General features: G+C 42.7%; 1 protein-coding gene across 6 annotated transcripts in view; it reads right to left on the reverse strand.

Moving 5' to 3' along the window:
• Positions 1-7,640: 7,640 nt before the first annotated feature.
• banp (BTG3 associated nuclear protein) overlaps positions 7,641-14,366 on the reverse strand; it is a 127,147-nt gene continuing 120,421 nt past the window's right edge. For 4 of the 6 annotated variants that reach the window (XM_078400879.1, XM_078400873.1, XM_078400874.1 and 1 more), the window contains one exon: positions 7,641-8,800. In XM_078400879.1, coding sequence (XP_078257005.1) covers positions 8,693-8,800 — 108 coding nt within the window. In that variant the 3' untranslated portion in view covers positions 7,641-8,692. The remainder of the gene's footprint in view (positions 8,801-14,366) is intronic. The other 2 variants (XM_078400878.1, XM_078400876.1) reach the window with 1 other exon arrangement.

Consider the following 14,366-nt stretch of genomic DNA (forward strand, 5'->3'; position numbering starts at 1 on the left):
CTAGAGCTCTATCGAACTCTCTCTTAAATCCATCCAGTGATTTGGCCTCCACTGCCCTCTGTGGCAGAGAATTCCACAAATTCACAACTCTCTGGGTGAAAAAGTTCCTTCTCACCTCAGTTTTAAATGGCCTCCCCTTTATTCTAAAACTGTGGCCTCTGGTTCTGGACTCGCCCAACATTGGGAACATTTTTCCTGTATCTAACTTGTCCAGTCCTTTTATAATTTTATGTTTCTATAAGATCCCCTCTCATCCTTCTAAACTCCAGTGAATACAAGCCCAGTCTTTTCAATCTTTCCTCTTATGTCAGTCCCGCCATCCCAGGGATCAATCTTGTGAACCTACGCTGCACTGCCTCAATTACAAGGATGTCCTTCCTCAAATTAGGAGACCAAAACTGTACACAATACTACAGATGTGGTCTTACCAGGGCCCTATACAACTGCATAAGGACCTCTTTACTCATATACTGAAATCCTCTTGTTATGAAGGCCAACATTCTATTAGCCTTCATCACTGCCTGCTGTACCTGCACGCCAACTTTCAGTGACTGAAATGAATTACATCATTTTCTCAGCATCAGTTCTTTGTCTGTAACTAATGGCGTTTGAGATAATACAATTTCACGAAGTTGCCAATGGAGGTAACCACATCCATCATATGAGCAAAAGATATTGGCCTCACTAATTGTGTTGAAGGATAATGATGATACTGAATAAGCAGCTTCTCTTTGTCATGCTAATACTGTTCCAGATGTGCAGAAACGTAGTTATATTCACCTGGTAAAATATCAGCCCTGTTATTCTAATCAAAACCCAAAGACTCAATTTTAGTAAAATGGAGTGCTAGAAAACTTCAAAAAAGAAAGCAGACACTGAGAGCAAAAGGTAGAAAAAGGCACAATGGTATTCCACAAAGATCAATGCTGGTATCAGGACTGCAACCATTGCTGTTCACATTTTGCTGTCCACATTTTACTGGATAGTCAGTTCTAAAAAAACACAAAGATATTAATAAAGTTAAAGAATCACTAAATAAATGGAGGCTAAAGCTCGGTACAGATAGACATTTGATATTACATTGTGGTCCAAAGATTGGGGAGGTCACGCACAACTTGGAAGTTGCAAGTATAGATGCTCAAAAACACCAATTCCTGAAAGGTGCTTCAAAGCCAAGACAATGAAAAGCAAATCAAACATTGGATTTATTTCTAGGAGAACAGAGTTGAAAATTAGGGAAGATGCCACATTTAGGGCATTGAGCACATTTCCGGTTGCAACTTTCTAGACAATAGACAATAGGTGCAGGAGTAGGCCATTCGGCCCTTCGAGCCAGCACCGCCATTCAATGTGATCATGGCTGATCATTCTCAATCAGTACCCCGTTCCTGCCTTCTCCCCATACCCCCTGACTCTGCTATCATTAAGAGCTCTATCTAGCTCTCTCTTGAATGCATTCAGAGAATTGGCCTCCACTGCCTTCTGAGGCAGAGAATTCCACAGATTCACAACTCTCTGACTGAAAAAGTTTTTCCTCATCTCCGTTCTAAATGGCCTACCTCTTATTCTTAAACTGTGGCACCTTGTTCTGGACTCCCCCAACATTGGGAACTTTGTTTTAAAAATGATCTGGTAGTAGTGAAAAGAGTGCCAGGGGGATTTACAAAGATAACACAAGAAATGCAAGGGTGAGCTTATCAAGAAGAAAAGACCCGTCGAGGTTTGTTGTAAGAAAGGAGAGAGGTGACCAAACAGAAATCTTAAAAATGATGAAATATATTGATCTAGGGATACTTGTCTCTGGGAGAGAGAGGACAGCATAACAAAGATCATCACCCAGACATCCGACCGGGAATTCTGAAAAAAACGTTCTTTATCTAAATATCCTCAGAGGTCTTGATTGGGTGAATGTCAATATTTTTCCTCTTGGAGAATCTAGAATAAGGGGACACTGGTTTGAGAAAACGGCTAAGGCTTTTAAGATAGAGTTGAAGAAAATGTTTACTCTGTCAAAGGCTCATGTGCATTTGGAATTATTTTCTGCAAATGTTTGCGAAGGTTGAGTCTATGAATATTTTTTAAGACGGAGGAAAATACATTGTTGAGAAAGTACTGGGGTTAGATGGGTGTTCCTTAAGCCTGCTCCCAATTTCCACATTCATATCTGGAAATCGTTATCGCAGTGAGAGAATGAAGCAAATTGAATAACGTGTGTAAGAAAATAACTGCAGATGCTGGTACAAATCGAAGGTGTTTATTCACAAAATGCTGGAGTAACTCAGCGGGTCAGGCAGCATCTCAGGAGAGAAGGAATGGGCGACGTTTCGGGTCGAGACCCTTCTTCAGTCTTTCTCTACTGAGATGCTGCCTGACCTGCTGAGTTACTCCAGCATTTTGTGAATAAATTGAATAACTCAATTTACGAGGAGAGGGAACAAGTGTGGAAGACAAACACCTCGGGTTCTGCTGATTTAGATAGGAGGAGGCTTGTGTGGAACACAAACACCATCATAGACTAATATGGCTGATTTAACTGTTTCTGTGTTATGTATCCCAAACAACAGAAACAACAGTTGGTGAATTACTCCTGAAATCTTCGAATAGGCATATACAAAGATTCTACACTCGAAATTTTCTGCAATACATTTAAGTTTACCACTGACTTCATGGTGCATTGTGCACACAAGACATGGGAATGGAGTCTGAAGAAGAGTCCTGACCCGAAACGTCATCTATCCACGTTCTCCAGGAATGTTCCTGGCCTGCCCAGTTACTCCAGCATTTTGTGTGTCTTTCAATGGAAATCTTTGCCAAGTCAAGTCAAGTTTATTTGTCACCTATACATACAAGATGTGCAGTGAAATGAAAGGTCACCCACAGTCCAGCAATAGAGCAATAAAAATAAACAATTTCACACATAATCACAACCAACACAAACCAAAAAAAAGAAACATCCATCACAGTGAGTCTCCTCCAGTCCCCTCCTCACTGTGATGGAAGGCCACAATGTCTTTTCTCTTCCCCTGCCGTCTTCTCCCGCGGTCAGGCTGTTGAAGTTGCCACGTTCCAGGCCGCGCCGGACGGTGAAGGTCTGCAGCGGGCCGACGCAAGCCCCGCGATCCGGGGCGTCGAAGACGCTGCCGCTGCACGTCGGGGCGGTCGGGGCTTCCGACATTGAAGCCCCCGCCGGGCAGAGAAAATCCCGCGGCCTATTTCAGGCCGCGCCGGACGGTGAAAGGTCCGCGTCGGGCCGCCTCAAACACCGCGATCTGAGGCGGGCGAAGACGCTGCCACTGCCACTGCCGCTGCCGGAGCTCCCGATGTCGGACCCCACCCAGGGCCGGGGCTGCGACCCAGAAAAAAGGTTGCGTCTCCGTTCGGAAAAGAACAATTTTACAGTCCCCCGCCCCTCCCCTACATAGTAGACAACCACAAAAAACGACATCACATCTAAACACTACAATCAAGACCAAGAAACAACATAAAACACAAAGACAGACGGACTACAGGTGAGCCGCAGTGAGAACGTAACAAAATTAAACCAATAGAATTCAGTCCCTTGTGCTGCTTTGCCATTCAGTAAAATAATAGTTGATCCTTTACCTGAGTACCACTTGCTTAAATGTAATTATCAGTATCCAGACAATCCCTTTAGTCCCATTAATTTCCCCATCACTAGTTTTTGATCAATGCTGATTTCTTTGAGCTCCTCATTCATTGCAGACCTGCAGTATTCTATGATCTGTGGGAGTTTCTGTGTAGACACAATTTATTTATTTCTGACTTTTTCTTATTTGACAATATTATTATTTTGGTCTCAGTCTCTGAAGGAACCACATTAGCGTGCTAACCTTTTTTTTTTTCACATATCAAGCATTCTTACAGTAATTTTTTGCTGGTCTCAAAACCCGGTTGCGTTCTCAAAATCTAGGCAAAACCTAGTTTTTTTTGTAGACATCTTCAATCTCTCACCACCGTGGACTGAGGTTCCCACCTGCTCTAAAAGGGCATCAATAGTACGAAGAGTATTAGTATCAATAATACGAAGAGCAGTAAAGGGCATCAATAATACGAAGAGTATACGAAGAGCCCAAGAGGAGTAAGATAATGTGCTTCAATGACTATTGACCGGTGGTCTATTATCCGTGGTGATGGAGTGCTTTGAGAGGCCTGTCACGGTGCATATCAACTCATACCTTAGCAAGAACCCATTACTATTTGCCGCTGCCGCCACAGTAGATCAACAGGGGACGCAATCTCGCTGGCTTTCCACTCTGCACCCCACCACTTGGACAATAAAAACACATACATCAGGCTGTTGTTCATTGATGCAGCTCGGTGTCCAAACTTACCTGCTCAGGGAACTACGTCTCTGCACACCCCTTTGAAACTGGATCCTCGACTTCTTCTTCAACTCAACACAATTGGTACGATGGCAGCAACACTTACATCTCAATAACCATCAGCACTGGGGCACCTCAAGTCTGTGTGCTCAGCCCCCTGCTATGCTCACTATATACCAATGGCTGTGTAGAGTTCCAACTCTATCTTTAAATACACTGATGACACCACTGTTGTTGGAGGAATAATAGGTAATGATGAGTCAGAGCAAACGGAGATCAATCGTCTGATTGAACAGTGCCAGAACATCAATTTCTCTCAACGTCAGTTAAGACCAAGGAGCTGACAGTTGACTTTAAAAGAGTAAGGCGGAGAATCCATAAACTTGTCTTTGTCAACAGGTGGATGATGTAGAGAGAGTCAACATCTTCAAATTCCAGGGCTTACATATCTCTGAAGATCTGTCCTGGTCCCAGCACTTTGATACAAACAAGCACACCCAGGTCCTGTTGCACCTCCCCTTTTCCTGATCTGACCATTCAGATAATAATCTGCCTTCCTGTTCTTATCCGCTTTGGTGGCAAGAACAGGAAGGCAGATTATTACCTGAATTCAACTTTAGATAGTTCCTCTGTCCCTCCCGTTCCCTCCTCCTTCCCAGATCTCCCTCTATCTTCCTGTCTCCACCTATATCCTTCCTTTGTCCCGCCCCCCTGACATCAGTCTGAAGAAGGGTCTCGACCCGAAACGTCACCCATTCCTTCTCTCCCGAGATGCTGCCTGACCTGCTGAGTTACTCCAGCATTTTGTGAATAAATACCTTCGATTTGTACCAGCATCTGCAGTTATCTTCTTATATTACCTGAATGGTGTCAGATTAGGAAAAGCGGAGGTGCAACGAGACCTGGGTGTGTTTGTACATCAGTCACTGAAAGTAAGCATGCAGCAACATCAGGCAGTGAAGAAAGCTAATGGCATGTTGGTCTTCATTGCGAGAGGATTTGAGTTTAAGAGCAAGGAGGTCCTACTGCAGTTGTACAGGGCCCTGGTGAGATCACACCTGGGGTATTGTATGCAATTTTGATCTCATAATTTGAGGAAGGACATTATTGCTATTGAGGGAGTGCAACGTAGGTTCACGAGGTTAATTCCCGGGATGACGGGACTAACATATGATGAAAAAATGGGTCGACTGGGTTTGTATTCACTGGAATTTAGAAGGATGGGAGGGAATCTTATAGAAACACATAAAATTCATAAAGAATTGGACAGGCTAGATGCAGGAAAAATGTCTCCGATGTTGGGGAAGTCCAGAACCAGGGGGGGTCACAGTTTAAGAATAAGGGGTAGGCCATTTAGGACTGAGATGAGGAAAACCTCTTCACCCAGAGTTGTGAATCTGTGGAATACTCTGCCACAGAAGGCAGTGGAGGCCAATTCACTGGATGTTTTCAAGAGAAAGTTAGATTTAGCAATAAGGGCTAAAGGAATCAAGGGGTATGGAGAAAAAGCAGGAACCGTGTACTGATTTTAGATGATCAGCCATGATCATTTTGAATGGCGGTGCTGGCTCAAATGGCCGAATGGCGTACGCCTGCATCTATTTTTCTGTGTTCTATGATGCAATCGTAAAGAAAGCCCATCAATGCGTCCACTTCCTTGGAAGATTGAGGAGAGTTGGTATGTCATCGAACACTCTTGTGAACTTCTGCAGGTGTATAGTAGAGAGCACATTGACTGGTTGCATCATGTCCTGTTTCGGCAACTTGAATGCCCTAGAATGAAGGAGATTGTAAAAATTGGTATGTACTGCCTGGTCTATCACGGGTACCGACCTCCCCACCATCAAGGGTATCTATAGGAAGTGCTGCCATTATCCAGGACCTGCACCACCCTGGCCCCGCTCTCACTTCATTCCTGCCATCGGGAAGAAGGAAGAGTCTGAAAACAGTGGCATCCAGGTTTAGGAACAGCTTCTTCAACACTATAAACACCAACTAAGTTTCAAACTACGAACGGCCTTCGTTGAACTAGGGACTTTGGGCTTTTAGAATTTGACTCTCGTAACTTCTTTATCAATGTCTTGTCCCTCCTTTACTGAATTCTGACATTTCCACAACTGTCCAGCCAGCTGCTTTTCTGGCATCATTACATTATTCTTGCTTTGAGATAATACTAAACATTCAATGCTGCAGGTCTACATTTCCTGATTTTTTTTGTTGTTAAAAAAGGATATCTATTATCCTGTGGAGCACATGGTGATTCTTTAAAAGTTGGCCATATCTTGTTCACTCATTCATAAAGCCAGAATCCCTCAGACTTTTTCATTCCAGAATATTAGAGTCATACAGCAACCCAACTTGTTATCATGCTGCTTCTGTACTAGTCCCACCTGCCTTCGTTTGGCCCATACCCAGTGTTGCAGTGCTAATTGTTTAGGTGCCGGAGCTGTCACTGGTGCCGGGACGGCCGCTCGTTAAATTCCCCGCTCGTTAAAATTCCCCGCTGTTTATTTTGGCTTTTTTCTTTTACAGAGGTGCCGGAGAGGAGTGTCGGCAGCACTACACCCCTGCCCATATCCTCCTAAACCCATCCTATCCATGTGCCTGCCCAACTGCTTCATTAGTTAGATCAACAATTATGTCCTCTATCACCAATATCATTTAGAAGTCTATTCATAACTTTCAGCAATTTTAGAGATTTTTTAAAAAGAGATTTAGAGATACAGGCCCTTCGGCCCACCGGGTCCGCGCCGCTCAGCGATCCCCGCACACTAACACTATCCTACACACACTAGGGACATTTTTACATTTACCCTGTCAATTAACCTACAACCCTGCACGTCTTTGGAGTGTGGGAGGAAACCGAAGATCTCGGAGAAAACCCACGCAGGTCACGGGGAGAACGTACAAACTCCGTACAGACGGCGCCCGTAGTCAGGATCGAACCTGAGTCTCCGGCGCTGCATTCGCTGTAAGGCAGCAACTCTACCGCTGCGCCACCGTTCCGCCCCACTTGGTGTTCCTTACCCAAATCGATTCTACTTCTTGATTTTCTAAACTCTGACTCCTCTTCTCTATCCCATTCTTTAACATCAGGGAAGTTAAGAGCCAACAAACCAACCAATGATGAATGCTAATTTAAACAAGGATCTAATACCAACTGTTTAAAGAACTCTAATTTAAGTGCAATACTAAGTGACTACTAGTTCCACATTGCAGATACCGAAAATTATACATTCGAAATATTCAAGAAAAATTAAATAATTTTATCTTTGGTACCAACAATAAACAATATCAGTAAATTATAAACATATGCCTACTTTGAAGAAGTTCTTAAAATGAAGGGTCCCGAACCAAATCGTCACCTATCCATGTTCTCCAGAGATGCTGCTTGATACATTGAGTTACTCCAGCACTTTGTGTCTTTTTTTAACAAAGTCAGTATGTTCTTCTCCGTATGGTAAACCAGACATAAAGCAAAAAAATGATTGTAACAGAAACTAGCAATGCTTCAGCAATTACTTTTTAGGTCACGTTGCTGCTCAATGCCATCCATGTTAAAAAGTCAGGAGCATTGGCCTGGGCTTTGATTAATTTAATTGACACAATGTTTATTTTATTTAATTTACACAAATGTTTCTAAAGCACAACTGTCATTTAGTCAGATTGCAGAATATTGCAAACACAGCATTTGCCGTGTTCCTAACAAAATAGGCTGGAAGTAATACCGAGCTGAGACACTGAAAATAAGCAGTAACATGTTTTTCACTTAAGGTAAAAAGAACTGCTTACACTTTAATTGAAATTAATGTGCCTAATTATCTGCCATATTTTCTGATCAAAAGAAGTTACAAAAAAAATCTATCTGGTTCTGCCTTAAGTGCCTGCAACTGCAAATGATAACAACAAAATAATTTCCCTGAATTCTGGATATAATGTATACAATTCATAAATATCTCTTCAAAAGTTCAAAGTATCAGTGTAATGCAGTATTTCAGACTGAAAAGTTCCGTAGCAGTAATGACAAAACTATAGCTGTACCAACCCCTTGAAAATACAATGAGTATTAAAAGCTAGCATGACATTGTCCAGTTACAAGAATCTTTCTTGTTTTGTACATGGTTAATAGTTGATCCCAATATCCAAAACAGTTAGATGTATTTCATTACAGAAAACAAATTCGTCAAATGATTCGAAATCTGTCTATGCTTCTCAATAGGGCACAAAATACTTTATTCTTTTGTAATGTGAGGGGCTTCAGGCTTGGCTGCTTGTATTGTTATACAGACTGTCTTTATTCTCTCCTTTAGAGTTCCGATTGTCTATTGTTAACTACGGACGGCGTTAACTCAGATCTGGATTTGAACAACTTCTCCAGCCTCTCCTTGTTGAATCTGGATTGCTCCATGGTCAATTTGCATTTCAGGCTGAATTGTGGTTGCAAGAGCTTCTGTTTCCTGAAAAAGGGTAGAAAGTACAAATTATGTCAAACTCTCCATAAAAACTTTTATTTTATGTGACTTACATGTACCATATGCACATTTTACTTTGTGGTTTATATAATTTACATTTCCATTTTGCTCCATTATTAATAAATAATCAGGAAACTAAGGGATCCACTTTATAATGGTAAATTTGTGAAGCTAATTACAAATTAATGAGAAATATTAACAGAACATGTTTGATCTTCAATGTGCCACACAATATCTGAAGAATCCTGCAATAATATTTATAAAATGCCGCTTACATGAGTTCCTGCACAGAAGCATTATTTATGTACAGTTTTATAATATATCACATTCAGTTCCCAAGGGATCAAGATTGAATGTTGCTGATTCAAGACAGAATCAAAATTATGGAGACATATTCAAATTACTATATCAATAATGAGAAGTGAAGCCTGTTCATGAATGAATGAATGAATGAATGGATACGTTTATTGTATGCAGATACAAGGAATGTGCCTTGGTGCTCTGCTCACAAATGACAACACAAACAGTTAACAATTAAGAATAAAGCACAAACACATCAAAACAATAAGGATACAACATTATGGTCTAAACACGTGGGTGAAAATAAACCAGAGTAAAAAAGAGACTACAGACTTTGGTTATTGAGTAGAACTATCACTCGTGGAAAAATAGCTGTTTTTATGTCTAATAAATAATTTCATGATTATTTATGCAGTCCTATTTAGAAACATAAACATTTTTAGATTAAAAAATGTGCCAAATTAACATGTACCTTGATTCTATCTATGAGGACCTTCAGAAGAATATTTTGACATTGGAGGAGTGCAGTTTCAGAAGGTTACCAGGAGTTCAAGGGTTAAATTATGAAGTAGAGTCATACAGCACAGAAGCAGGCCCTTCGGCCCAACCTGCCCATGCTGACCAAAAATACCCCATCAATATGAGTTCCACTTATCTGCATTTGCCCATATCCCTTTAAACCTTTCCTATCTATGTTATATCTGTCCAAATATTTTTTAAATGTTGTTGTAGTACCTACCTCCTCTGTCAGTTTAGTTTAGTTTAGAGATACAGCACGGAAACAGGCACATCTGCCCACCATGCCTGTACCGACCAGCAATCCTCGCACATTAAAACTATCCTACACACACTAGGGACAATTTACATTTATACCAAGCCAATTCGCCCACAAACCTGTATGTCTTTGGAGTGTGGGAGGAAACCGAAGATCTTGGAGAAAACCCATGAAGTCACGCGGAGAATGTACAAACTCTGAACAGACAGCACCCGTTTCCAGCGCTGTAAGGCAGCAATACTACCGCTGCACCACTGTTCATTCCATATACCCACCTATGTGAAAATGTTGCCCCTCTGGTTCCTATTCATTTTTTCCCTCTCACCATAAACCCCACCAAGCTCATCACCAAACTCCACCAGCTAGGCCTCAGCTCATCATTATGCGACTGGATCCTGGACTTCCTGCTGGAGCGACCGCAGGCAGTGAGAATGGGCCCGCACCTGTCCTCCACTATCACCCTGAGTACCGGCACACCACAGGCCTGTGTTCTGAGACCCATGCTCTATTCCCTCTTCACACACGACTGTGTTCCTGCATTCGACACCAACACCATTGTCAAGTTTGCAGACGACACAACGGTGATCGGGCTGATCACCAACGGTGATGAAACAAAATACAGAGTGGAGGTGCAGAACCTGGCGGACTGGTGCTCAGATAACAACCTGTCCCTAAATACCACCAAGACCAAGGAGCTGATCATCAACTTCCGTAGGTCACACAACGGGGAATACGCCCCGATCTTTATCAACGGGGACAGTGTGGAGAGAGTGTCCAGCTTCAAGTTTCTGGGCACTCACATTTCGGAGGAGCTAACATGGTCCAATAACACTGCTGCGCTGGTCAAGAAGGCACAGCAACGACTGTTCTACCTAAGAACACTGAAAAAGTCTGGTCTACCCCAACAGCTGCTGACGACCTTCTACCGCTGCACCATAGAGAGCATCCTAACACATGGCATCCCTGTGTGGTATCTCAGCTGCATGGAGGCAGAAAGGAAAGCTCTTCAGCGGGTAGTCCATAGAGCTCAGAGGACCATAGAGCTCAAAGCTACCAGCCTTGGAGGCATCTACAACACACGATGTCTCAGAAAAGCCACCAGCATCCACAAAAACTCTTCACACCCCTGCAACATTCTGTTCGAACTTCTACCATCGGGCAGACGCTACAAGGCCTTCTACGCCCGCACCTCCAGACTCAGGAACAGCTTCATCCCCAGGGCCATAGCTGCTATGAACCGGTCCTGCTGAGCCAGATGGTCACATCGCACAGTGAACCGGCACAGATCTACTTGCACTTTATTCTGTTTTAAAACTGTTACAATTTGTTTCATTGGGTTGTTTAAATTAATACTGACTAGCTAATTAATTTATTGCATCATATGGGAGGCGCATTCCCAATCTCGCTGTACCCCTGTACAATGACAATAAAGATATATTGTATTGTATTGTATTGTATTACCCTACTCTTCGTAAAAGACTTTTGTGCCTTCATGCTATTTATTCCCCTTATGATTTTATACACCTCTATAAGATCATCTCTCATCATTCTGCACTCCAATGAATATAGTCCTAGCTGACCCAACTTCTCCCTATGCCTCAGGCCCTCAAGTCCTGGCAACATCCTTGTAAATCTTCCTGTCAAATGTCCTAACGGTAAATAAATTGGTTAAACAAAACGATCTTCTGGTATATTCAAATGCCTTTTCTTAATTTAATATTACGTGCTTCTAAATGCATCTGCGACAACCTAGCAAACCTGGGGACAGCATGCGACAGACAGCGCCCGCAATGAGCTATAAGCCAGCTGTCGGAGAGAAATTTATATCTGGAATTTTTTTCCGCGACGCACCGAGATCCGCTGCGATTCATTGAAGACTCCTCACGATCACGCCCGCGACACCCCGGCAAACTGTTGGCGACAGCTTAGTCACCAGCAGTCGCCTTAAAATCGCCTAAGTGGGACAGGCCCTTTATTCCCCAGAATCCTCTCATAACATCCCGACCATAGATGTTAGGTTCATGGGTCTGTATTTCCCAGGCTTTTCCTTGCAGCCCTTCTTAAATAGAGGCACAGCATTAGCCACCCTGTCTTCTGGCACCTCACCTGTGTGTAATGCTGATTCATATATCACAGCCAGGGCACCTGCAATTCCTTCCCACAGTGCTCATGGATATATCTGATCAGGCCCGGGAGATTTTTCTAGCTTCGTACACCTTAGGACGTTCAGCACCTCATCGACCGTCCCAAGTTCCCCCATTTTAATTTATTCACAAAATGCTGGAGTAACTCAGCATCTCGGGAGAGAAGGAATGGGTGACGTTTCGGGTCGAGACCCTTCTTCAGACTGATTTTACCCCAATTTTAAGATGTACAAATGCCTTGCAGCCGCTTGCTATATCCAAACGGGCTTTAACACGCACACTCATCTAAGGGGGAAAATTCCTGCTGCCTGAGACTGCCAGTTGCTTATCTTTGGACATTGCTGCTTCTTCAAGGGAGGGGTTTTGGGGTAATATTCTGTGATGTTGGCTCCCAACATGCTGGAATGTTCTAGCACAATGTCCTTCAAAAGTTGTCACGGAAATGTGATATCTGTCAATGACTGTCGTGACATTTATGCCACTATTTCAGCTGACACATGCTGGAAAACCATGCCTAATGTACAATTCAGTTTCATATGTTGCCTTTAGAACATAAAACACAGAACAGTACAGAACAGGAAAGGGCATTCTGACCCACAATGTTTGTGCTGAACATGATGCCAAGTTAAATGTCCTCAAATGATCTCATCTGCCTGTACATGAACTATATCCCTCTATTCCCTGCATTCTTACCTAAAAGCTTCTGAAATGCCACAATTGTATCTGTCACCACCACCATCTCTGGCAATGCGTTCCTGGCCCCCACAACTCTCCGTGTAAAAAAAGGTCAGGTAAGTTGACTCTAAAAGCCCAGCACAGGCAAGTGCAACTAGCTCAATTCGGTATTTTAGTCAACATAGATGAGTGGAGCCAAAGGACATAGAAACATAGAAAATAGGTGCAGGAGTAGGCCATTCGGCCCTTCGAGCCTGCACCGCCATTCAATATGATCATGGCTGATCATCCAGCTCTGTAACCTGTACCTGCCTACTCTCCATACCCCCTGATCCCTTTAACCACAAGGGCAACATCTAACTCCCTCTTAAATATAGCCAATGAACTGGCCTCAACTACCTTCTGTGGCGGAGAATTCCATAGGCTCACCACTCTCACCACAGGACCTGTTTCCATACTGTATAACTCTATAAATCTACCCTCTTCTCATGCCCTTTGGTTCGATTCTCTCCCCTTATCCTTAAAGCCCTCGTGTATATGCAGTTTCCTTATACAATCATGAAATATTTCCACGACTGTAAGCCTCACAGGCAGTGATTTCCAAGTCATTAACACGAGCAGTTTAAAGAGGAGGAAAGGGAACACTGCAAACATCACCCAGAGAGCAATATACTCGACCATTGCTGATTAGTAATGCCCAACTTTCATTTTACACATTGAAAGACACAAAAGTTACAAAAGCAGCAGATAGAGACTCTATTCCCTCATCTTTACACTCCACATAGAAAACGTAATATACATAAGAAACTCTCTCAGATAGTTGTACTTATGATGCTATTCCTGAAAGATGTCAATACCAAAAAACTCCCTGGCAGAAAAGACTGAATACATTCGTTTGAAAAGTAAATCCAAATCTTACACCAAGCTAAGTTGACTATCCACCAGAACAATCAAACTAGCCGATGTTGTATGGCTCGGTACTTTGGCGAGGGCTTATTATCACCAACGCAGACATTGGAACACTGCACAGCGTATGCTGCATCTGCCAAGAATATGTACTGTTTTGTTCTTTATTGATAAAATCATGCCAAAAGCCAGAGCCTAAAAAATAATCCAGTTAGTGAACAACGCGAAGCTCAATTGTAAAAATACACGGCTACATTATCATCCGATGTGATTATTAGAAACCACAATCATTACTCATTACATGCATCGCTGTCAATAAATTTCTTTCAAGTAATTTAAACGTGCATTGGATAGGTAAATTATATTTTCACCTTTAATTTTGTATCACAGACCCATTGCTTGTTTATTCGATGAACCTATCAGTGTTGCTAAAATCTCTCATCCAATTGGTTCATCCAATTTTCAGGGATTATACCGGGATGCACTAGCTGGCCCAGGACAATTCTTGGCTTGGCCCACAGAAGGAAAATTGAGTTTTCACTATACCACTGTCCAAAACATCCTTCCTCTCCCAACCTCGACCCATTAGGGAGAATGAGTATCACGATGGAATTACATTGGAGTGAAAATCACAGGATGACAGCAGAGGGAATCAGGGCTGCACGGTGGCGCAGCAGTAGAGTTGCTGCCTAATAGCGAATGCAGCGCCGGAGACTCAGGTTCGATCCTGACTACGGGCGCCGTCTGTACG

The sequence above is a fragment of the Rhinoraja longicauda genome, chromosome 6 (genome assembly GCF_053455715.1).
Source record: "Rhinoraja longicauda isolate Sanriku21f chromosome 6, sRhiLon1.1, whole genome shotgun sequence".
Classification (NCBI taxonomy): Eukaryota; Metazoa; Chordata; class Chondrichthyes; order Rajiformes; family Arhynchobatidae; genus Rhinoraja; species Rhinoraja longicauda.